The sequence below is a fragment of the Panonychus citri genome, unplaced genomic scaffold, assembly GCF_014898815.1.
Source record: "Panonychus citri isolate SS breed McGregor unplaced genomic scaffold, ASM1489881v1 Contig00077, whole genome shotgun sequence".
Taxonomy (NCBI): domain Eukaryota; kingdom Metazoa; phylum Arthropoda; class Arachnida; order Trombidiformes; family Tetranychidae; genus Panonychus; species Panonychus citri.
This window is the reverse complement of record NW_026515482.1, coordinates 2,666,943-2,687,857: the sequence shown is the minus strand read 5'-3', so window position 1 is coordinate 2,687,857 and position 20,915 is coordinate 2,666,943. Positions and strand designations below refer to the sequence as shown.

At 31.5% G+C, this 20,915-nt stretch overlaps 6 protein-coding genes across 9 annotated transcripts; 2 read left to right on the top strand and 4 right to left on the bottom strand.

Annotated features, from left to right (window-relative positions):
• Positions 1–22: 22 nt before the first annotated feature.
• Positions 23–6,296, bottom strand: LOC128387109 (uncharacterized). 4 transcript variants are annotated; one of them, XM_053346266.1, is made up of 3 exons: positions 6,160–6,296; positions 3,456–6,066; positions 23–3,001 (listed from the first exon to the last, which is right to left on the bottom strand). In XM_053346266.1, the coding sequence occupies exon 3, from the start codon at positions 2,556–2,558 to the stop codon at positions 474–476; it is 2,085 nt and encodes a 694-aa protein (XP_053202241.1). In that variant the 5' UTR covers positions 2,559–3,001; positions 3,456–6,066; positions 6,160–6,296; the 3' UTR covers positions 23–473. The 4 variants fall into 4 exon arrangements, with proteins under 4 accessions (XP_053202241.1, XP_053202240.1, XP_053202239.1 ...); XM_053346265.1 differs by lacking the exon at positions 6,160–6,296 and having other exon boundaries at positions 3,456–5,331; positions 5,391–5,622; XM_053346264.1 differs by lacking the exon at positions 6,160–6,296 and having other exon boundaries at positions 3,456–5,059; positions 5,123–5,311.
• Positions 6,297–7,034: 738 nt separating this feature from the next.
• LOC128387042 (glycerol kinase-like) lies at positions 7,035–8,090 on the top strand. Its single transcript, XM_053346178.1, has 3 exons — positions 7,035–7,214; positions 7,410–7,515; positions 7,587–8,090. The coding sequence occupies exons 1-3, from the start codon at positions 7,174–7,176 to the stop codon at positions 8,088–8,090; spliced, it is 651 nt and encodes a 216-aa protein (XP_053202153.1). The 5' UTR covers positions 7,035–7,173.
• Positions 8,091–8,146: 56 nt separating this feature from the next.
• Positions 8,147–9,812, bottom strand: LOC128387041 (uncharacterized). The gene is made up of 6 exons (XM_053346177.1): positions 9,725–9,812; positions 9,572–9,646; positions 9,393–9,505; positions 8,959–9,331; positions 8,687–8,892; positions 8,147–8,618 (listed from the first exon to the last, which is right to left on the bottom strand). The coding sequence occupies exons 1-6, from the start codon at positions 9,810–9,812 to the stop codon at positions 8,202–8,204; spliced, it is 1,272 nt and encodes a 423-aa protein (XP_053202152.1). The 3' UTR covers positions 8,147–8,201.
• A 1,676-nt stretch (positions 9,813–11,488) lies between these two features.
• On the bottom strand, positions 11,489–14,786 carry LOC128387112 (uncharacterized). The gene is made up of 7 exons (XM_053346271.1): positions 14,568–14,786; positions 14,405–14,488; positions 14,225–14,340; positions 13,793–14,165; positions 13,524–13,732; positions 12,129–13,228; positions 11,489–11,685 (listed from the first exon to the last, which is right to left on the bottom strand). The coding sequence occupies exons 1-6, from the start codon at positions 14,653–14,655 to the stop codon at positions 12,827–12,829; spliced, it is 1,272 nt and encodes a 423-aa protein (XP_053202246.1). The 5' UTR covers positions 14,656–14,786; the 3' UTR covers positions 11,489–11,685; positions 12,129–12,826.
• A 1,785-nt stretch (positions 14,787–16,571) lies between these two features.
• LOC128387121 (uncharacterized) lies at positions 16,572–18,100 on the bottom strand. The gene is made up of 3 exons (XM_053346281.1): positions 17,989–18,100; positions 17,285–17,928; positions 16,572–17,217 (listed from the first exon to the last, which is right to left on the bottom strand). Exons 2-3 carry the CDS (start codon positions 17,453–17,455, stop codon positions 16,801–16,803), a joined length of 588 nt encoding a protein of 195 aa, XP_053202256.1. The 5' UTR covers positions 17,456–17,928; positions 17,989–18,100; the 3' UTR covers positions 16,572–16,800.
• Positions 18,101–19,080: 980 nt separating this feature from the next.
• On the top strand, positions 19,081–20,897 carry LOC128387040 (prohibitin-2-like). The gene is made up of 4 exons (XM_053346176.1): positions 19,081–19,089; positions 19,681–19,974; positions 20,408–20,485; positions 20,607–20,897. Exons 1-4 carry the CDS (start codon positions 19,081–19,083, stop codon positions 20,715–20,717), a joined length of 492 nt encoding a protein of 163 aa, XP_053202151.1. The 3' UTR covers positions 20,718–20,897.
• Positions 20,898–20,915: the final 18 nt, after the last annotated feature.

Genomic DNA, 20,915 nt, shown 5'->3' with positions numbered 1-20,915 from the left:
AAATAATTTAGACTCATTAATCTATCAGTTGACAATCAGATTAAATTGAAGATGATTTTATTGTTCTCGAACAATCCAGTTAACTTTCATTTAAGATTTTTAATTACAATTTAGTTCTTGGAATTGATTTTTCAATCATTCAATTGGGTGCATTTCTTTTTTTCATGATTAATTTATGAATAGTTAAAAGTAACACATTAAAAGTGAGCATAATGTATAATTACAATCATATTGTTACAATTTATTTTATATAAAAAGAAAAGTTCATGTTACTCTTCATTCATAATTATTAGATGATAATTAATGATGACAAGCTTGATGTGGTTCTATTAGAAGACATGGAAGAAGTTAATGAAATTTGATTAAACTCTAAAGGGGTAAAGGAAAGAGAGAGATGATGATGATGATGATGATGATAGAGAGAAGGAAAAATTAATTGTATTAATTATTGTTGGACTTTTTAAAATTTGATTCTATGTTGAGTTCATTGTGCTGATTATTGCTGATTGTTGGTCATATTCATAATGGAAGTCATCAGCTGACAAAACATTACCTAACATGTTTGAATCTTCAGCTTCTGAGCGATCAGATTCAGAACCATAAGGTAAATCGGGAATTATTGTCAAAGGTGTTGGTACAGAATGTGACATCTTTTGATCATATGGATTAGTTGAAACGGTTTCTAAAAGGTGAAGATTACTTCTTATGGCGACAAGTTTTGAGCTTCGATTATCTAGTGAACGGGATTTCCTTTTATCGGGTTGATGGCCTCTTTGTATGAGAATTTTATCAATGGTTACATTACAACATGGAATAGATAACAATTTGATACCTATTTCGGAAAGATATCGATGAGACTCATGGCGACGAATGAATTTCCACCATTCAAGAGGTCCAACAATTTCTGCTTGTTTCCAAACCATGTCCGATTCAAAGTAACCCGTTTTGGTGGTGAAATTACTGAAGCTACGAATTAATTGGTCGAAAATGTCCGTTTTAACGTTGCTCCAAATGACTCGAGCATAATCTAGTAAAAATTTCTCAGCACTTTGAAGCTCAGGTTCGGAAAGATTTACCCCTTTTTTACGAGGATCAAGTACGTTGGCCAAGAAATACGCTGGACTCATATCGGTTAAGAATCTTTTCTTTTCATTAACTATCGGTAAAATTTGTGGTATTAAAGATGAAAAAATAGCTGTTGATCCTTGACAGGAGACAAGACGCTCTTGAATACCTCTGAACATATCGGGAATATCGGAAATGGGGCTATAATTTAATTCTATGATGTTGATGTATTCTTGGATTGTATGGAAAATCATCTTTATGTGATCAATACGATCCCAGAAATCAGCTGATAAGATAATCTCACGTACTCTTGGGTCCATAGAGACAGATGAGTCCATGGCCACTGAGCGAAGGATTTGTTTTCCGATCGAAAGTTGGTTAATATTGAGATGTGCTGAATATCTTGATTTAAAGTAAAGCGATGCCATGTGTAGACCACTATTGGCAAATCCGGATGATTTACCAGCTATTTCTTGAAATTTTGGATTTAAAACTTGAGATCTTTTGATTTCGGTTGAAATGCTTTGTGCAAATCCCATTATTTGAGCGATTTCAGGTACTCTTGAAATATCGTCTAGTAATGAGTTGAGACAATATGATGCACATCCAAAGGTAAGTAAGTGAGGAAAAGCTGAACGTAAAACTTGTCCTAAAATTGTCATTTCGGATGCATTGTCAGCTAAAATGGCAACGAAATTCTCGCCACCTTTATCCTCGATGATTGGCTTTAAAAGAGAGAAAATGTACTTCGAAGTGTGTGGATTATTTCGGGTATCAACGGATGAATGGAAAACGGGAGACGGTGTACAGATTATGATGTTAAGAATCTCTGTGTTGAGAGCACAAGAAAATCCATCTAGAGCAATAGTTAAACATTCACTTTTACTTAGATAAGCTTCGGTTGCGCTCATAACTTGGCGATATTCATTGTCCAAAAGGGTTGAGTTTAAAATATTTTTCGAGGGTAAAACAAAATCAGGTCGAAGACGATGGAAAAACTTTTTCCAATGATCATTTTCAACAAAATGATAGGGAAGAGATGAACTGTAAATAGCTCGTGCAAATAGTATTCGTAGCTCTTCCTGCTCTTCTGCTGGATCCATGTGAGGTTTAATTGTTTTGTCAATGAAACTTGATGATCCTGCACCATCATGTGGCTTATCTAAAGCTAATTGTCTTCGTTTATTGACTTCTCTCATCATTTTATCATGATGCGCTTGAAGACCAGGAATATCTGATCGATCATTAAGATCACCAGCTTCCATTTGTCTTCTATGAGTGAATCTTTCATTCTCATTACTTAAATTAGCTTTTATCTCAACAGGACATAAACTACATTTATCGATAAGATGAGCTTTAATTTGAGTAGCATTTCGCCGATAACGACTGGAACAGAAGACACACTGGAAAGAGTCCGAGGACGTCTCATAAACATAAGACCAAACGAGTGAAGATTTTCGACCACGACCAGGAGCCATTTGTGATGGAGTCATAAATGTAGTTAATTTGTACGTTTGAGTTGTGAGGGTACGAAGCTTTTAATTTGTGTTTAAATGAACAGGATAATTTTAGCAATTAATAAAAGAAAAAAACGGCGAACAGATGATTAATCAATTTCTAGACGATTCTTGAAGATAAACAGAAAAGACACAAAAAGTAGTAATAGTTGTGTTGTAGTTTCCAATGTTGTTATTGTTGTTCTCCTTCTTCTTCAATTTACTGATGATTAATGATTATGGTTTTCTTGTTCTTCTAGTAAACAAACACTTTAATCCAATGGATAGAAGTGTTGATAATAATCAAAAAAAGATGAAATAATATCAATTGAAGTAAGCGGTTTATACAAATTTTGCGATTGGAAAGACAAAAACAATCATCCACCAAATGTTTAGCCTTTGATAATTTCAACACCGAGGATGATTTAAGAGCAAGAGATCTGTGAAGTAGGAAAAGAAATACAACAAAGAATTAATGTTATTATCTTGATATTTTCTAAAGAGAAGAAAATTTAGGATTAAGATGGACAGAAAAGAGAAAAGAGAAAACAGAGAACAGGTTCAAAAGAAAAGTAAAAGAATATGATTGCAAAGATTGAGAAAGATTGAGAAAAATTCTGATAACAGTAAAATGTTTATGATAAGGTTGATGGAAGAACAAGGGTAAAGTCAATTACAAACAATCGACATTATCGAAATGATCGAAATAATGTAATTGTGAGTGAGAGAAAGAGAGAAAAGGACCAATCAAGAATATTAAGAAATTAACCATTGATGATGTTAGAGAAAAAAGAACATCGGAATTAATTTACAATTCACAGACAATTAAGAAAACACCGAAGAAATTAGAAAAATAAATATACAGTTAACATTGGAGAAAGAAAAATAAATCACCTAGAGTTTGGATCCAATTTAAGTTTGGGTCCAATTGATTAATAGAACATCACATTTTAATTGAGGAAAGTGAACAATGTAAAGGGGTGATAATTGTAGACAATTAATGAATTAAAAAAAGAACAATTTAAAAGTAAACAATTAAAAGATTGAAATGAGAAAAAAAATCTTCAAATGTTGTTGGTGATTTTTTAGAAAAGAAAAAAACAGTTACCATGGTAACGGAATTTTGATGCGAAAGAGAAGAAAAAGTGTAGACAGAGAAAAGGAAAATGAGGGAAAGTAAAAGAGAAGAAAATAAAAGTGATTTAATAACGAAAATATAATTTTGGTGATAATAAAAATGAAGAGAAAAGAGAAAAGTAATAACAGTTAGATGAAGACGATAATTACTACAAGAGTCAAAGAAGATTAAGATGAAGATACAATGGAAAATGTTCAATTCGCCAACTTGGAAAGTGTAACCAAAGGATCAACAGTTTGACACCATTTTGTTTTTTCTTGTGACTTGATTTATACTTTTGTGTTGACCATGTTAAATTTTTAATTTCTAATTGTTTTCTCACTTGATTAACATCATTACCTCACCGGTAATGGAACAGATTGTTTGGGATTAAAGGATTAACAAGATTACATGGTATATGTGAATATTACCCATTGGAAAATATTCCATCGTTGACTTTAAGCCATTTCCATGTGTTGGTAATACAATTTTGATTATTGTTCTTTTCTCTTCTCATTTAATTTATTTCTAGTTCTTTTTCAATAATTGTTTTTATTTTTCTTTTTATTCTCTTCTTCCTCTTCAGCTTGCCCACTTAACATTTATACATGAACTTCATATTTTATAAGCTATTATATTTTCCAAGGTGAAACGAGTATCATAGTGATTATGTTTTTCTCAAGAAACATTTCATGTTTTTTGCTCTTTATTTATTATTGTGATTATAAGTTTTTACTCTCATATAATAGTACATTTAAGTATCTGTATATTGATTTGGGTTCGATTGATTTAGAACCGAAAAATAATGATAAACTCAAGGCCTCAACGGCATCACTTAATTGTACAATTCTGGTTTTCTTTTCGGCCGCACTTGATTCTGACATAATTGACAATTTAAATCACAATTTACATTTACAGTTAACGTTGACTTTTAAGATGGTAATGTAATTGATTGCCCTTGTGTTCCAGATTAGAAAATTGATGAATGTCCTTAACCACGGAAATACTCATGAATGAATGGGTTATCGGTTCTGAAAGGACTGGCAATATCTTCATTCAGCGAGTATCTACTGATTCGTCCAAATCCTTTGATCTTGAATAAGTAGATAGCGATTCTACGACCAGTTGTCTTGAAATGTCTATCGACTGAATTAAAGTAAACTGGATCTTCAATATCGTCTAAAGGTTGATATACATTTTGAACAAATAGATTCAAATTGGGTAACATTTCAATTATCTCGATCATCAACTTATTAGTTATGCATCTTTCGTAAAGTCGAATCATAAGATTCTTGCAATTAGGAAACTTGACCAATATATTTTTGAACAGTTTTGAGTATTCGATATCAGGGTTACACTTTAAATTACGATATGACAAGTTCTGTAGATAAATGGAAACGCCAATTAGAGATGAAATAGAGTAAAACGTATAAAGAGTACTTACGATTTCTAATGCCAAATCTTGGACATTCGGATGAATTCTGGAAGCTGGAAAAGTTTCGTTTTCATTTGAAGACACAATATTCAGGTAGAGACTCGGTAGTTCAGGGAAAAGAGATAAAACTTGAAGAGTTGAAGATTCAATGTTGTCAATATATTCAATTTTGAGTTGTTTCAAATTCATTTTCGGTGCAGGCCCTTTAAGAGGTTCGACTAAATATAAGAGAAAAAAATTAGTACGTGAATGTAATTCAATTAATCAGTATAATTACATTTAGGGTCATATAACAGAGACAAAGCTTCTAGATTTGGCATTTTTCTCAATATTCTTGCAAAAGAATCGATGGCTCCAGAGTGAAAAGAAAATTCAGAGAAATCTATCCAAGCTTCAAAGTGTTTCAAATTGTTTCCAAATCCGGTGAAAAAACTCCGAATAAAATGTTTCGATTTCGACGAAAGATACTCCAAATTTTCACAATAATGCACCATTTCATCGATGTGAACACTGCGACAGCAACTGCAAACATCACTTCTGTGACTTGGGAATTCACTCTTAAATCCGATCAACGTGTTCGAAGTCGATAAAACATTGATCGTAGCTTTGCCCATACACTGTTTATAACCAGTGCAATTTGAAGTAAAAACTAGTAAACATCAGAATTAGCAAATGTTTTCTTCTTAGAAACAATCAACTCACCTTAAGATTTGGTAACAGTTTAGAAACATTCACCTTCTCAAGTAACTTCGGGTCATTCACGTAGATATGCTTGTAAGATGGATTTTCTTGAAAATTAAAAGACCGAAATTCGTTTGAAAATAGAGAAAAAGAAACTCGATTAAACCGTTTCAATGATCGACATAAAGACAATTCACTCGAATTTTCTTCCAAATGTAAATAATGAATTTTTTTCAGTCTTCTTTTAATCAAATTGTTCCATCCACTACAAACTGTTCATCAAAATGTAAAAAGAATAATGAGTTTCAATTGAATATTTCAGTAGAAAACAATTAGAATGAAAAAGAGTAGAAATATTGTCTTACCTGTCGACAAACTCAAAAGTTGTTTAAGATTCGGAAAATAATCAAATATATACAATAAACAATCTTCAGGTAAATCATTCAATTCCATTGCCACAAACCTTTGTTGACAAAAACGTCAAGTAAAAGGGTTAATCCTACAATAAGAATCACAATAATAACACGATTTGAGCAACGAAATTCAAATGGTTGAAGGTAATCAATTTCGATCTGTTTCAATTACATTCACCGATAAAATTTGAATCAATATTGGAAAAAAATTTATAACACAATTTACATTTAAATGTAATAACCAGAAAAACTAGATTAGATTAGTAACTAATCGTTGTAAGATGATCATTTGAAGAAGTAAACATTCAATTAAATCCAATGGACAATGGAAATTAATTTAACGAATTTTTGTAAGTTTTAACAATCAATTGAAAAATTGGTCATGTTAGTGTTTACAGAGGGTTTTTATTGGTAAACAATTAGTGAGCAAGAGAGAGACTTTAACCCTACGAGGACTCAGAGGGAAGAGCTGGCGTTGAGATCTCATCGTGAGAACTTGCCTCGAGGGTGAGCACTCAAAATAGCCAAAAGAATAAATTGAGAAATTGACTGAAACGATTTGAATGAAGACAATATCATAAATGAATCAAGAAATACCTGTGAAAATTTCTCAGTAAATTATTAATTAGTTTATCAATTTTGGCCTAAATCTTTTTGGCTTAAACCACTTTGGCGATTTTCTATTCGGCTGTTTTCTAAATGGCTTAAATCTCAGGTAATCGCCTCGAGATCTCACTTCGAGGCAGGATTAAGAGACGAGTACTAAGCCTCGGTTCGGTGTCAACTCGGTTCGGTGTCAGTTCGGTGTCAACTCGCCAAGCCTTTAAGTAAACATTAAAACTAATCCCTTTGTTTTTGCAGAATTTGCCTAAAGTAAATTGAAATTTTCTGAGTTTCATAGGTATTGCTGTCGAATAGGTTAGGTTATGAACGACCGATGTTACTAATGCGAGTCGAACTTTGCTTATGAACATTGAGACACTTGAGTGGGATCATTATCTTTGCGAGTGAGTAGTTTAAATTGTTAATCAAGATTATGTTTACCTTCAATTTCCTCAAAATTGAGACAAGGCATCATGATGTCGAACGTTAATTCTGAGCAAGTTGAACAAACAAAATCAAATTTAACCTTTCATACTTTTTGATTGATTATTTGCATTTTACTAATATCCGTTTTTTTTATCTGTTAATTGTTACAACAGAAAAGTATTCAAGATTCCGGTATCAATTTTACCTAAAATGCAATCGTCAGCATCACAATTTGGTTTAATCAAATCTGGTTCTTTACAAGGGATTCCTGTCACTGGTGTAAGTTGGTTAATTTCAATATTTTGTGATTTTCTGTCTAATTGTATAATATTTTTCTTAAATTGCTTTAGGTTATTGGTGATCAGCATTCAGCTTTAGTGGGTCACCAATGTCTCTCTCCTGGTCAGATTAAAAGTACTTATGGAACTGGATGTTTCATTTTACAAAATTTAGGCTCACTTTCGGTGAAAAAAGTTCTGAGCGGAGTTTCAGCTGAAGCTAGAAAATCACTAATATTAACGGTGGCCTACAAAATTGATGGAAAACCCGCTGTTTATGCATTGGAAGGCAGTATTGCTGTGGTTGGGGCCTCAATGGTTTGGCTTCGAGACAATATGGGTTTAATTAACGATTTCAATGAAATCCAAAGTTTGACAAATTTATTTTGTACCCGCTTTTCAAGGTCTATTTGCACCTTACTGGGATCTCAATGCAAGTGGTTTGTTCATTGGTCTCTCTCAATTTACTCAAAAATCTCGCTTGCTCCGAGCGATGTTGGAAAGTGTCGCTTTCCAAACGACAGATACATGTATTTTAGCTCTAATGAAACCTCTGTGTTCAGGATTAAAGGTTGACAGAGGAATGACCGCAAATGATTCTTTATAATAAATATTAATAATGCAGATAATTTGCTTGGTGAAATGTTATTCTCTTTTTGTTTATTCATTGATTATCTTTGTTCCAGATTAGAAAATTGATGGATAAGAATCTTTTCCACAGCGGAAATACTTATGAATGAACTGATTATCGGTTTTGAAAGGACCGGCAACATCTTCATTCAATGAGTACCGAATGATTCGTCCAAATCCTTTGTTCTTAAATAAGTAGATAGCGATTCTACGACCAGTTGTCTTGAAATGTCTATCGACTGAATTAAAGTAATCTGGATCTTTCCTATCATCTAAGGCTTGATAAACATTTTGAACAAATAGATTCAAATTGGGTAACACTTCAATTATCTCGATCATCAACTTATTATTTATGAATTCGTAGGCAACATCGATCATAAGATTCTTACAATTAGGAAACTTAGCCAAAATACTTTTAAATAGCTGCGGGTATTTGAAATCGCGATCGTACTGATAATCAATCAAGAAATTGTCCTGTATGATAGAAAGTGTCAACAGTTAATAATAAAACCAAGGCAAATAAAAGATTAAAGAGGACTTACGATTCGTATCACCAAATCTTGGACACTCGGATGAATATCGGAAGTAGTAAAAGTTTTGGCTTTTTTTAGCATATCAATTCGTAAGTAGAGACTTGGTAATTCGGGGAAAAGAGATAAAACTTGAAAAGTTCTAAATCTCATGTAAAATGTTAGAATTTTGAGCTGTTTCAAATTTATTTTCGGTATAGGCCAATGACGAGTTTTAACTAATTATTAGAGAAAAAAAATTAGTACGTGAATCTTATTGGGAAAATCAAAATATTAATAATTACTTTCAGGTTCACATAACAAAGTCAAAGTTTCCAGATTTGGCATTTTCGCCATTAATCTTGAAACAGAATCAGTAGCTCCAGGGTACAAAGAAAATCCAGAGAGATCTACCAAAGCTTCAAAGTGTTTTAAATTGTCTCCAAATGAGAAGAAAAAACTCCGAATAAAATGTTTCGATTTCGACGAAAGATATTCCAAATTACCACAATGTTGCACTATTTTATCGATGTGAATACCATCAGAGCAATTGCGACTGTCACTTTTGTGACATGGAGATCGATCTTTTAATCCGATCAACGTGTTCGAAGTCGATAAAACATTGATCGTAGCTCTGCACATACACTGCCAACCATTGTAATGATTTGTTGTAAAAAACTAGTAAATTTCAGAATGGATTAGCAAACGTTTTCTTCCTACATGTGTATAATCAACTCACCTTAAGATTTGGTAAAAGTTTTGAAACATTTACTCTCTCAAGTAGTTTAATGTCATTGGTGTAGATATGAGGGTGAGATGGGTATTCTCTAAATTTAAAATGCCAAGAATGTTCTGTTAGAAATAGAGAAAAACAAACTTGATTTAACCTTTTCAATTATCGACATGAAGATAACTCACCATCAGATTCTTCCAAATTTAAATATTGAACTTTTTCCAGTCTTCTTTTAATCAAATTGTTCCATCCACTACAAACTGTCCATCAAAATGTAAAAAGAATAATGAGTTTCAATTGAACTTTTTCAGTAGAAAAGAATAAAAATATTCTTTTACCTGTCGACAAAATGTGAAGTTGTTTAAGTTCCGGAAAATAATCAAATATATACAATAAACAATCTTCAGGTAAATCATTTAATTGCATTGTCACAAATCACTGATAATCAATTGAGAATCGGGGTAGACTAAAACTTGAAATAAATGAACTTGCATGAAAATAATCAACATAAGAGTAATTGGAAAACAATCAACTGTGATGGTGATCAAAGGGTAAACAATCATACAATTAAGATCTTTTAGCAAAGACTCTTTGCCAAAGAGTAAGCTACAGTCAGACCTCTCATATTTGAACAAAATCCTGTCATCTACTGTATTTTAGTTTCGTCCTCAATCCTTTTCCATTGGAAATTAAATTATTTTAAATTTTCGCATTTTTATTCTTATTTTGACCAATCACATTAATTGTTTACGAACTAATTTTGTTAATATGAGAGGTCTGACTTAATTAATCTTTGGCTTTTAAGCCCGAGATTTGAGCCGCGAAATTCAAGTGGTTGAGATTGATCATCTACGATCTGTTTCAATTACATTCACCGATGAAATTTGAGCAAATATTAGAAAAAAATTAAAAATGAATTACTTGTTGGGGTGTTAATATTAATAATAATAATAATACTATAAATAATAAAATAATATTATAAATCAATGTAAATGTAAAAGTTTTTTTCACAAAATCTAAGAATATGGCTAAATCGAAACTCATCTCGAATTGGGATTAAAATACATAATGTAAATCTATCAGGTTGAGTAATAATTAATGTCCGTTTTTTATTATCGAATCTTGGTTTTAATTAATATACAATGTAAGACAAACGATTCAAATGAGGATTGATCATTTCAAAAGGCAATACAAATGGATAGCAGTTGATCTTGAAAACTCGATCAAGTTTTTTGAAGATTTAGATTATTTGGATCCAGTAAAACTCCAATAACTTATTATTTGCCAATTTCCTCTGATTGTTGTTTCTCAAATGATTGATCCTCTTTTTTAGGTGTAACCATAATCTGTTGAGAAAAATTGGATTAGTAAATGATAATTGTAGCTCTTTTATTGTAGAGTATTTCAAACCTTGTTAGAAAGAGGATTCGTCTTGATTCTTGGCTTGATTGAATTTCTAATTGTCGCCTGATCTTCTTTGACTTTTTCATTATTTGTCCATTATTCTTGCAAAAGAATCGGTAGAACTGTACCCTGGGTACAAAGAAAATTTTGAGAGATCTACCAAAGCTTCAAAGTGTTTCAAATTGTCTCCAAATGTGAAGAAAAAACTCCTAATAAAAGGTTTCGATTCCGACGAAAGATACTCCAAATTACCACAATGTTGCACTATTTCATCGATGTGAACACCGCGAGAACAATCGTAAGCATCAACTCTGTGACATGGAGATTTACCCTTAAATCCGATCAACGTGTTCGAAGTCGATAAAACATTGATCGTAGCCTTGCACATACACTGTTTATAACCAGTAAATTCTGTAGTCAAAAACTAGTAAATTTCAGAATAAATTAGCAAATATTTTCTTCTTAAAAACAATTAACTCACCTTTAGATTTGGTAACATTCACCTTCTCAAGTAAGCTCGGGTCATTCGTGTAGATATGGTTGTAAGATGAACAGTCTAGAGCATCAAAATACCAAGAATACTCACCATCACATTGTTTTAAATGTAAATATACATCCAACAATTAGAATCACAATTATTGTTACAGTTATTGTTGTTCTCCTTCTTCTTCAATTTACTGATGATTAATGATTATGGTTTTCTTGTTCTTCTAGTAAACAAACACTTTAATCCAATGGATAGAAGTGTTGATAATAATCAAAAAAAGATGAAATAATATCAATTGAAGTAAGCGGTTTATACAAATTTTGCGATTGGAAAGACAAAAACAATCATCCACCAAATGTTTAGCCTTTGATAATTTCAACACCGAGGATTATTTAAGAGACAAGAGATCTGTGAAGTAGGAAAAGAAATACAACAAAGAATTAATGTTATTATCTTGATATTTTCAAAAGAGAAGAAAATTTAGGATTAAGATGGACAGAAAAGAGAAAAGAGAAAACAGAGAACAGGTACAAAAGAAAAGTAAAAGAATATGATTGCAAAGATTGAGAAAGATTGAGAAATTCTGATAACAGTAAAATGTTTATGATAAGGTTGATGGAAGAACAAGGGTAAAGTCAATTACAAACAATCGACATTATCGAAATAATGTAATTGTGAGTAAGAGAAAGAGAGAAAAGAACCAATCAAGAATATTAAGAAATTAACCATTGATGATGTTAGAGAAAAAAGAACATCGGAATTAATTTACAATTCACAGACAATTAAGAAAACACCGAAGAAATTAGAAAAATAAATATACAGTTAACATTGGAGAAAGAAAAATAAATCACCTAGAGTTTGGATCCAATTTAAGTTTGGGTCCAATTGATTAATAGAACATCACATTTTAATTGAGGAAAGTGATGATAATTGTAGACAATTAATGAATTAAACAAAAGAACAATTTAAAAGTAAACAATTAAAAGATTGAAATGAGAAAAAAAATCTTCAAATGTTGTTGGTGATTTTTTAGAAAAGAAAAAAACAGTTACCATGGTAACGGAATTTTGATGCGAAAGAGAAGAAAAAGTGTAGACAGAGAAAAGGAAAATGAGGGAAAGTAAAAGAGAAGAAAATAAAAGTGATTTAATAACGTAAATATAATTTTAGCGATTATAAAAATGAAGAGAAAAGTAATAACATAATATTATTAATAACTTAATTTGCTTCAATTTTTAATCTTGAAGGTGAGAAAAACACGAAAAATATTACCAAACGATAAGAATAACGATAATCATTAATAACCTTTATCATTATCGATAATAAAGATAATGATAATTGTCATTTTGATAATTTCTACATGTATGAATTGAGATTGATTTGTTTACAGATATTATTAGAATACAGTTATTACAATGAAATCGATCAAATGAATTTTCTGGTGTAAAAGATTAAGCGTAGCCTGATTATCGTTCGAGTAGAAAAAGTAATCAAGGTTAATATTTTTACTTTGAATTTGATTTGAAGAATCACTTATGATTTTCTCCTTTTAATAACTTGATTGATATCGACACAATCCACGACGGAAATACTTATGAATGAATTGATTATCGGTGTTGAAAGGGTTGGCAATATCTTCATTCAGTGAATACCGACTAATTTCTCCAAAATCATCGTTAACTAAGTAAAAAGCAATTCGACGACCAATTGACCTGCAATGTGTATCGACGGTATTAAAGTAATCTGGGTAACACCAATCGCCCAAAATTTGCTCTACATGCAGAACAAATAGATTCAAGTTCGGTAACATTTCAATTATCTTGAACACCGACTCATTAGAAATGCATTCGCTGTGAAGTCTGATCATAAGATTCGCACAATTAGGAAACTTGACCAATACACTTTTAATCAAGTTAATGTATTCAATATCGTCATCTCGGACTATTAAGTACTGTATGATAAATGGAATTGACAATTAGTGATAAAATAAAACTGAATAGAAGATTAAATTCAGACTTGAGTGGTATGAGTTTAAGCGGTACTCAATTGTCAAATTAAAAGCTCAAGGCCATTCAGATCATTGTCGCAAGAAAGCGTTTCAAGGTCATCTGTAGGTAATTCAACAAAAAAGAATAACTATATCCCCTTCAGATTATCTTGAAACGCGTTCTTTCAACAATGACCTGAATGGCCTTGATTGCCAAAAAACATCAGTAAAAATAGATAAATAGCGCTGTACAACTCACGATTTCCAATGCCAAATCTTGGACATTCGGATGAACACCGAAAAATGGAAATGTTTCATCTTTATCTTCTGAGATACAAAAACTTAAGTAGAGACTTGGTAGTTCTGGGAAAAAAGATAAAACTTGAAGAGTTGAAACGTCAACAGGTATATTTAAAATTTCGAGTTGTTTCAAGTTCATTTTCGGTTTAGGCCATTTAGGAGGTTCGACTAAATATCAGAGAAAAAAAATTAGTATCTGGATTTAGTTTAGATAATTAATTTAAATACTTTCAGGTTCATCTGACAAAGACAAAGTTTCAAGATTTGGCATTTTCGCCAATAATCTTGTGAAAGAATCAGTGGCTCCATGGTACAAAGAAAATTTAGAGAGATCTACCGAAGCTTCAAAGTGTTTTAAATTGTCTCCAAATGAGAAGAAAAAACTCCTAATAAAAGGTTTCGATTCCGACGAAAGATACTCCAAATTACCACAATGTCGCACTATATCATCGATGTGAACACGGTTACTACAATTCGTTACTTTACTATTGATACATGGAGATCGACCCAACAATCCTATCAACGTGTTTGAAGTCGATAAAACATTGATCGTAGCTTTGCACATACACTGTTGATTTCCGTAAAATTCTGTTGTAAAATACTGATAAATTTCAAAATGGATTAGCAAATTGGTTTTCTCCTCTAAAATAATCAACTCACCTTAAGATTAGGTAAAAGTTTCGAAACGTTTACTCTCTCAAGTAATCCAATGTCATTGGTGTAGATATGATTGTAAGGTGAATATTTCCACAAGTTAAAAAACTCAGCTTGATTCGCTTTTAAAAGAACGAAGAAAAAGAACAAAATTAATTTCCGATGATCGACATGAAGATAACTCACAGCAACTAAGGTTGCATTTATATAAATGCAAATTTCGAACTTTTTTCAGTCTCCTTTTAACCAAATTGTTCCATCCACTACAAACTGTCCATCAAAATGTGAGAAGAATATAGAAGTAAGTTTTAATTGAACATTAGAATGAAGAATAAAAATATTCTCTTACCTGTCGAAAAACTCAAAAGTTGCTTAATACAAGGAATCCAATCAAATATATTTGATAAACAATCTTCAGGTAAATCATTTAATTGCATCTTCACAAAAATCCGATTGAGAATCAGGATTGACTAAACTCTAAGAAAATGACATTTGGATGAAATAACAAATTTTGAGCTGTTGGAAAACTTTGAAAGATATGAGAATGTCAACAATCCTAAAGTTATACCAAAATGACCTCAGGTTATTGACCTGCAGGTTTTTAGACCTGTGATCCAAGATTTGAACCGCGAAATTCAAATCAACTGTATACAAGCAATTTCGATCTGTTTCAATTATAAATTCACCGATAAAATCAGACTTAAATACTAGAAAATTTTTATATACATGTATGTATGCAGAGAATGTTAGCTGCATATCAGTTGGTCTTGAGAACTGGATTAAATTTCATAAATATTTAGACTGTTTGGATCTAGTAAAACTCCAATAATTTGTTTTCTAATTTCCTCTGATTGTTGTTTCTCAAATGATTGATTCTTTGCAGGTGTAACTATAATCTGTTGAGGAAAATTAGATTAATAAATGATAATTGTAGCTCTTTAATTGTAGAATATTTTAAACCTTGTCGGAAAAAGGATTCGTTTTGATTCTTGGCTTGGATTGAATTTCTAATTGTCGACTGATCTTCTTTGACTTTTTCATTATTCGTATGATCACAAGCATCACTGAATGAAATATATTAATAAATTGTAAACATGGTAGAAAATACAAATTAATTATTAATCAGGTAAAGAGCATAGAAATGAATCACTGAATCAATATAATTCAGCAAATCTATTTGATTGTTAGTGTAAAGGTGCTGATATTTCATATAATTTTCATTAATTTTTATATATTTGTCATTTTTTTGATGAACTTTTTCACCATTTAACACATGAGTTAAATCAATTCTAAACTCTAATTCATATTTATTTCCATTGTTTAAATACTGACTTTTGTATTCAAACTAAACAACTGACCTGGACTCTATTGTTTTTCTGTTTGTTTACACTTTGCCTTAAGGTGAGAGTCAAGAGATTAGGATTAAGAGCTTAAAAATTGGTGAATTTGGACGATACCAATGTACCTTAGGTAAAAGAAGCCTTAGAAAATGGTCGATCACTTATTGGAATTGGGGTCAGAACAGCAAAGAGCAAAATAGCAAAAGACAAAACAGCAAAGGCAAATAAGCAAAGGGCAAAATAGCAAAACTTAGTTATTAGATGTGATATACGATTTTCATTGAAACTCAAATTTTTATCTGAATTGAGTCAGAGAACAGAAAAAATATGACTTGGATTAGATCAGGCATGTGATAAGTGTCAAATTTGGTTTGATTGTCTTAGGCCTCAGGTATTTTTCGTAATAGACCCGTTTGGTGACACTAACTAACCTAATCTAACAAAACAAAACAAACCAAATATTACGTTAATCAATTACATTAATCAGCTCAGTAACATGAATTTCGACTCAGCCGCTAATTTATTATTATAAATTGTTCGATATAGTTTATCAATCTAATCGATTTAAATTTTGCTATTTTGCCCTTTGCTTATTTGACTTTGCTGTTTTGACTTTTGCTATTTTGCTCTTTGCTGTTCTGACCCTTTACCATTGGAACAATTGATTCTTGGCTACTCTGGAATCTCTGTGGTGTCCATTCGACCGATGTTACTAATGCGAGTCGAACTTTCCTTATGAACATTGAGACACTTGAGTGGGATCATTATCTTTGCAGTAGTTTAAATTGTTAATAGATGTCCTTCAACTTTCTGTGTGGAACTAAAAAGTAAGTTGGACAAACAAATTAAACCTTTCATACTTTTTGATTGATTGTTTGCATTTTACTGATATCCGTTTTTTATCTGTTAATTGTTACGACAGAAAAGTATTTAAGATTCCGGTATCAATTTTACCTAAAATACAATCATCGGCATCACACTTTGGTTTAATCAAAAATCGAAAATTTAGCAAATCAAGTTGAAGATTCAGGTGGAGTTTATTTTGTACCCGCTTTTCAAGGTCTATTTACACTTTGAGCGAGCGATATTTTAGCTCTAATGAAATCTCCGTGTTCAGGATTAAAGGTTGACGGAGGAATGGCCGCAAATTACACTTTATGACAAATATTAATATTTACAGATAATTTGCTTGGTGAAATGTTATTCTCTTTTTGTTTATTCATTGATTATCTTTGTTCCAGATTAGAAAATTGATGGATAAGAATGTCTTTCACTGCGGAAATACTTATGGATGAATAGGTTCTCGGTTTTGAAAGGATTGGCAACATCTTCATTCAATGAGTACCGAATGATTCGTCCAAATCCTTTGTTCTTGAGTAAGTAGAAAGCGATTCTACGACCAGTGGTCTTGAAATGTCGATCGACTGAATTAAAGTAATCTGGATCTTTCCAATCATCTAAGGCTTGATAAACATTTTGAACAAATAGATTCAAATTGGGTAACATTTCAATTATCTCGATCATCAACTGATTACTTATGCATTCGTAGGCAACATCGATCATAAGATTCTTAACATTAGGAAACTTGGCCAAAATACTTTTAAACAAATGTGGGTATTTGAAATCGCCATCGTACTGATAATCATTCAAGAAATTGTCCTGTATGATAAATGGAGTGAACAGTTAATAAAAAACCAAGGTAAATAAAAGATTAAGGAGAACTTACGATTCGTATTACTAAATCTTGGACACTCGGATGAATATCGGAAGTAGGCAAAGTTTGGACTTCTTTTAACATATCAATTCGCAAGTAGAGACTTGGTAATTCGGGGAAAAGAGATAAAACTTTAAGATTTGAAGATCCCATGTAAAGATTCACAATTTTGAGCTGTTTCATTTTCGGTGTAGGCCATTTAGGAGGTTCGACTAAATATTAGAGAAAAAAATTAGTATATGAATCTAATTCAGGCAATCGAAATATTAATAATTACTTTTAGGTTCATTTGACAAAGACAAAGTTTCAAGATTTGGCATTTTCTCCAATATTTTTGCAAAAGAATCGGTAGACCTGTACCCAGGGAACAAAGAAAATTTAGAGAGATCTACTCGAGCTTCAAAGTGTTTCAAATTGTCTCCAAATGAGAAGAAAAAACTCCGAATAAAAGATTCCGATCCTGACGATAAATACTCTAAATTACCACAATGTTGCACTATTTCATCAATGTAAACACCACGAACGCAAACTTGAGCTTCACTCCCGTAACATGGCGTTTGACCCTTCAATCCAATCAACGTGTTCGAAGTTGATAAAACATTGATCACAGCCCAGCACATACACTGCCAGCCATTGTAATGCTTTGTTGTAAAAAACTAGTAAATTTCAGAATGAATTAGCAAACGTTTTCTTACAAGTGTAAATAATCAACTCACCTTAAGATTTGGTAAAAGTTTAGAAACATTTACTCTTCCAAGTAGTGCAATGTCATTGGTGTAGATATGATTGTAAGATGAATATTTCCTAGAGTCAATATAATGAGTCGCTTTTTAAAAGGAAAAAGTGAATAACAGAATAGTATATAGTAATAGAATTAATTTAACCTTTTCAATGGTCGACTCGACATAAAGATAACTCACCATCAGATTCTTCCAAATGTAAATATTGAACTTTTTCCAGTCTTCTTCAACCAAATTGTTCCATAAACTGCAGACTGTCCATCAAAATGTAAAAAGAATGAGTTTTAATTGAATTTTTCAACAATTAGAAATAGTCTCTTGCCTGTCGTCAAATCTAAAAGTTGTTCAACACAATCAATATAATCAAATATATGCGATAAAAAATCTTCAGGTAAATCATTCAATAGCATTGTCATAAATCACAAATATCCAATTGAGAATCAGGGTAGACTTAAACTTGAAATAAATGAACTTGTATGAAAATAATCAACTCAAGAGTAATTGGAAACAATCAACTGTAGTAGTGATCAAAAGCCAACCATCCAACAATTAAAAGTAACTTTTAAAAAGTTTTTAGCAAAGAGTAATAAGCTACAGTCAGACCTCTCATATTTTAACAAAATCCTGCCATCTAATGGATTTTAGTTTCGTTCTCAACCCTTTTTCAATTTAGTGAACTTTTTCGCTCCTAATTAATTAACTTTTTCTGTGAATTAGAAATTAAATTTTGTTTTATTATTGTTAATTTCATCGCACGGATTAAGTTGATACCAAAATTATGATAGTTCAACAGTTACTTTAGTTATTTTTGTTACTCTTAAAACTGCGACTCTCATTACGTCGTAATAACTACAACCACCTCTGATCTAAGGTTAGTATCACAATATACATCTTACTGATTTTCTCTCTTTTTCTTCCCTTGATTTAAAATAGCTTTATTTAAAATTCTAATATTCAAAAAAAGGTGATTATCACCATCAAGCGTCAGAGCCCAAACGTAAACAAAAATATACTTGTAAAATCAAATCTTGTAAACTGAGCGGTTAGATCGGTGCCCCGGTGGCAAAAATGCGTAAGGCATTTGTTGTTGAAAAACAATTGAATAAAATTTTGCATTGGAAGTTAATTTATTTTAAATTTCGCGCATTTTGAACTTATTTCGACCAATCACATGAATCGTCGACTGATCTTCTTTGACTTTTTCATTATTCGTATGATCACAAGCATCACCCGAATGAAATATAAATTGTAAACATGGTAGAAAATACAAATTGAATTAATCAGGTAAAGAGCATAGAAACTAATTGGATTGTTACTGGAACCATTATTATCCTGAGATTCAACTAGTACATGCAAATTATTACAAATTAGTCAATTTAAATCTTCAAATGACCAAATATCATTAAAATAATAGTCTACCTGATGATGAATTATCTAATTTGTTGATTGATTTACTCTCAACATGCTCCAAAATTAAGGCAAATATTGAATTGATTCTGATTACCAATAATATTATCTCAATCTGAAGATATCTAATCCAACTTTTAGATTTTACACTTTCACATTCTTTGTACTTGTAAACTCCCGAGGCGATTAATAAACAAAATGTAACAAAAAAAAGTGCATCTCTTTTTGTCCACAATTATAATGTGACTAATTTAATTTCAGGTTCTTAAAAGTGTTGTGGCCAAATTCAATGCATCCCAGTTGATTACACAGCGTCAGCAAGTATCACTTCTTGTTCGTAAGGAGCTTATAGACCGAGCCAAAGATTTCAATATTATTCTGGATGATGTTTCATTGACTGAATTAAGTTTCAGTAAGGAATATGCTGCTGCTGTTGAATCTAAGCAAGTCGCCCAACAGGAAGCTCAACGAGCCGCATTCATCGTTGAACAAGCCAAACAGGAGAGACAACAGAAGATCGTCCAAGCGGAGGGAGAAGCCGAATCTGCTCTTATGATATCCTTTTCATACTTTTCACAATTTATCTCTAACATTTTCCTCTTTCCCTTATATTTGAAGCATTTTAATGATGAAAAACTTGAAGAAGGCGAACTAGTATATCTTCAGAATGATAATCGTCCATTAATCTTAACTCCATTCACCTCTTTTCTTTTGGAGGAGAGGTGAAAGGTTAACTTTTTATATTTAAATGGAGTTGTAAAAGGTGGACAACATCAAATTGACTTTAGAATTTTGATTGAGTTGATTGAAGTGTTTATTTTCTTGATTATATTTACTAAGTCGCACAAAAATCCTTTCCCTTTCGAAAGGATTTACTTAATTCACTTTTGATGATTTAAACTTTAGTAATCTGATTATTTTGCTTTTCTAGCTTTCAAAATCTTTCCACAATTATTGCACAAAAAATTTCCTTAACTCTCTTCTTTACTTAGGTGAATCCATCGCCAAGGATCCTGGTTACCTCAAGCTTAGGAAGATTCGAGCTGCCCAACAAATCGCAAAGACGGTCAGTTAATCGTTCTAATTATTTCCATTCATTTTCTTAAATCAATTGTATCGATTGTTTTGCTTTTCATTTAAAACTTCACATTTCACTTAAATTTCTTTCTCTTCTTCCTGATCTTTAGGTCGCTAGTTCACAAAACAAGGTTTATCTCAACTCTGGTTCTCTTATGCTCAATATTGCTGATAAGGAATATGACATTACAGCTGATACAATTAAACCTGGTAAAAAATAATGGAACCTTGTCAAATGTTAGATGTTAATTGATATAAAAAACGATCACAATCAAAGAAACAAAAAAAAATAATAGTCTATTCATCTTTAGTTTACCAAGAAACTTACACATACACACAAAAAAAATTAACTGTTGTATTTCCTACCACTTAATTGTCAATTAAACACTTTTTTCGTCTAATTCTTCCATTACTGTAAA

Coding starts and splice junctions, on each gene's coding strand:
- LOC128387109 (XM_053346266.1), bottom strand. CDS start 2,558: ATGACTCCATCACAAATGGCTCCTGGTCGTGGTCGAAAATCTTCACTC.
- LOC128387042 (XM_053346178.1), top strand. CDS start 7,174: ATGAACATTGAGACACTTGAGTGGGATCATTATCTTTGCGA. Junction 7,215..7,409: donor TGGGATCATTATCTTTGCGA/GTGAGTAGTTTA, acceptor TTGTTACAACAG/AAAAGTATTCAAGATTCCGG. Junction 7,516..7,586: donor AAGGGATTCCTGTCACTGGT/GTAAGTTGGTTA, acceptor AAATTGCTTTAG/GTTATTGGTGATCAGCATTC.
- LOC128387041 (XM_053346177.1), bottom strand. CDS start 9,812: ATGCAATTAAATGATTTACCTGAAGATTGTTTATTGTATATATTTGAT. Junction 9,647..9,724: donor ACTTCACATTTTGTCGACAG/GTAAAAGAATAT, acceptor TTTGATGGACAG/TTTGTAGTGGATGGAACAAT. Junction 9,332..9,392: donor AACTTTTACCAAATCTTAAG/GTGAGTTGATTA, acceptor GAAATTTACTAG/TTTTTTACAACAAATCATTA.
- LOC128387112 (XM_053346271.1), bottom strand. CDS start 14,655: ATGCAATTAAATGATTTACCTGAAGATTGTTTATCAAATATATTTGAT. Junction 13,733..13,792: donor TTTGTCAGATGAACCTGAAA/GTATTTAAATTA, acceptor TCTGATATTTAG/TCGAACCTCCTAAATGGCCT. Junction 13,229..13,523: donor AAGATTTGGCATTGGAAATC/GTGAGTTGTACA, acceptor TTTATCATACAG/TACTTAATAGTCCGAGATGA.
- LOC128387121 (XM_053346281.1), bottom strand. CDS start 17,455: ATGAAACAGCTCAAAATTGTGAATCTTTACATGGGATCTTCAAATCTT. Junction 17,218..17,284: donor AAGATTTAGTAATACGAATC/GTAAGTTCTCCT, acceptor TTTATCATACAG/GACAATTTCTTGAATGATTA.
- LOC128387040 (XM_053346176.1), top strand. Junction 19,975..20,407: donor AAGCCGAATCTGCTCTTATG/ATATCCTTTTCA, acceptor TCTCTTCTTTAC/TTAGGTGAATCCATCGCCAA. Junction 20,486..20,606: donor CCCAACAAATCGCAAAGACG/GTCAGTTAATCG, acceptor CCTGATCTTTAG/GTCGCTAGTTCACAAAACAA.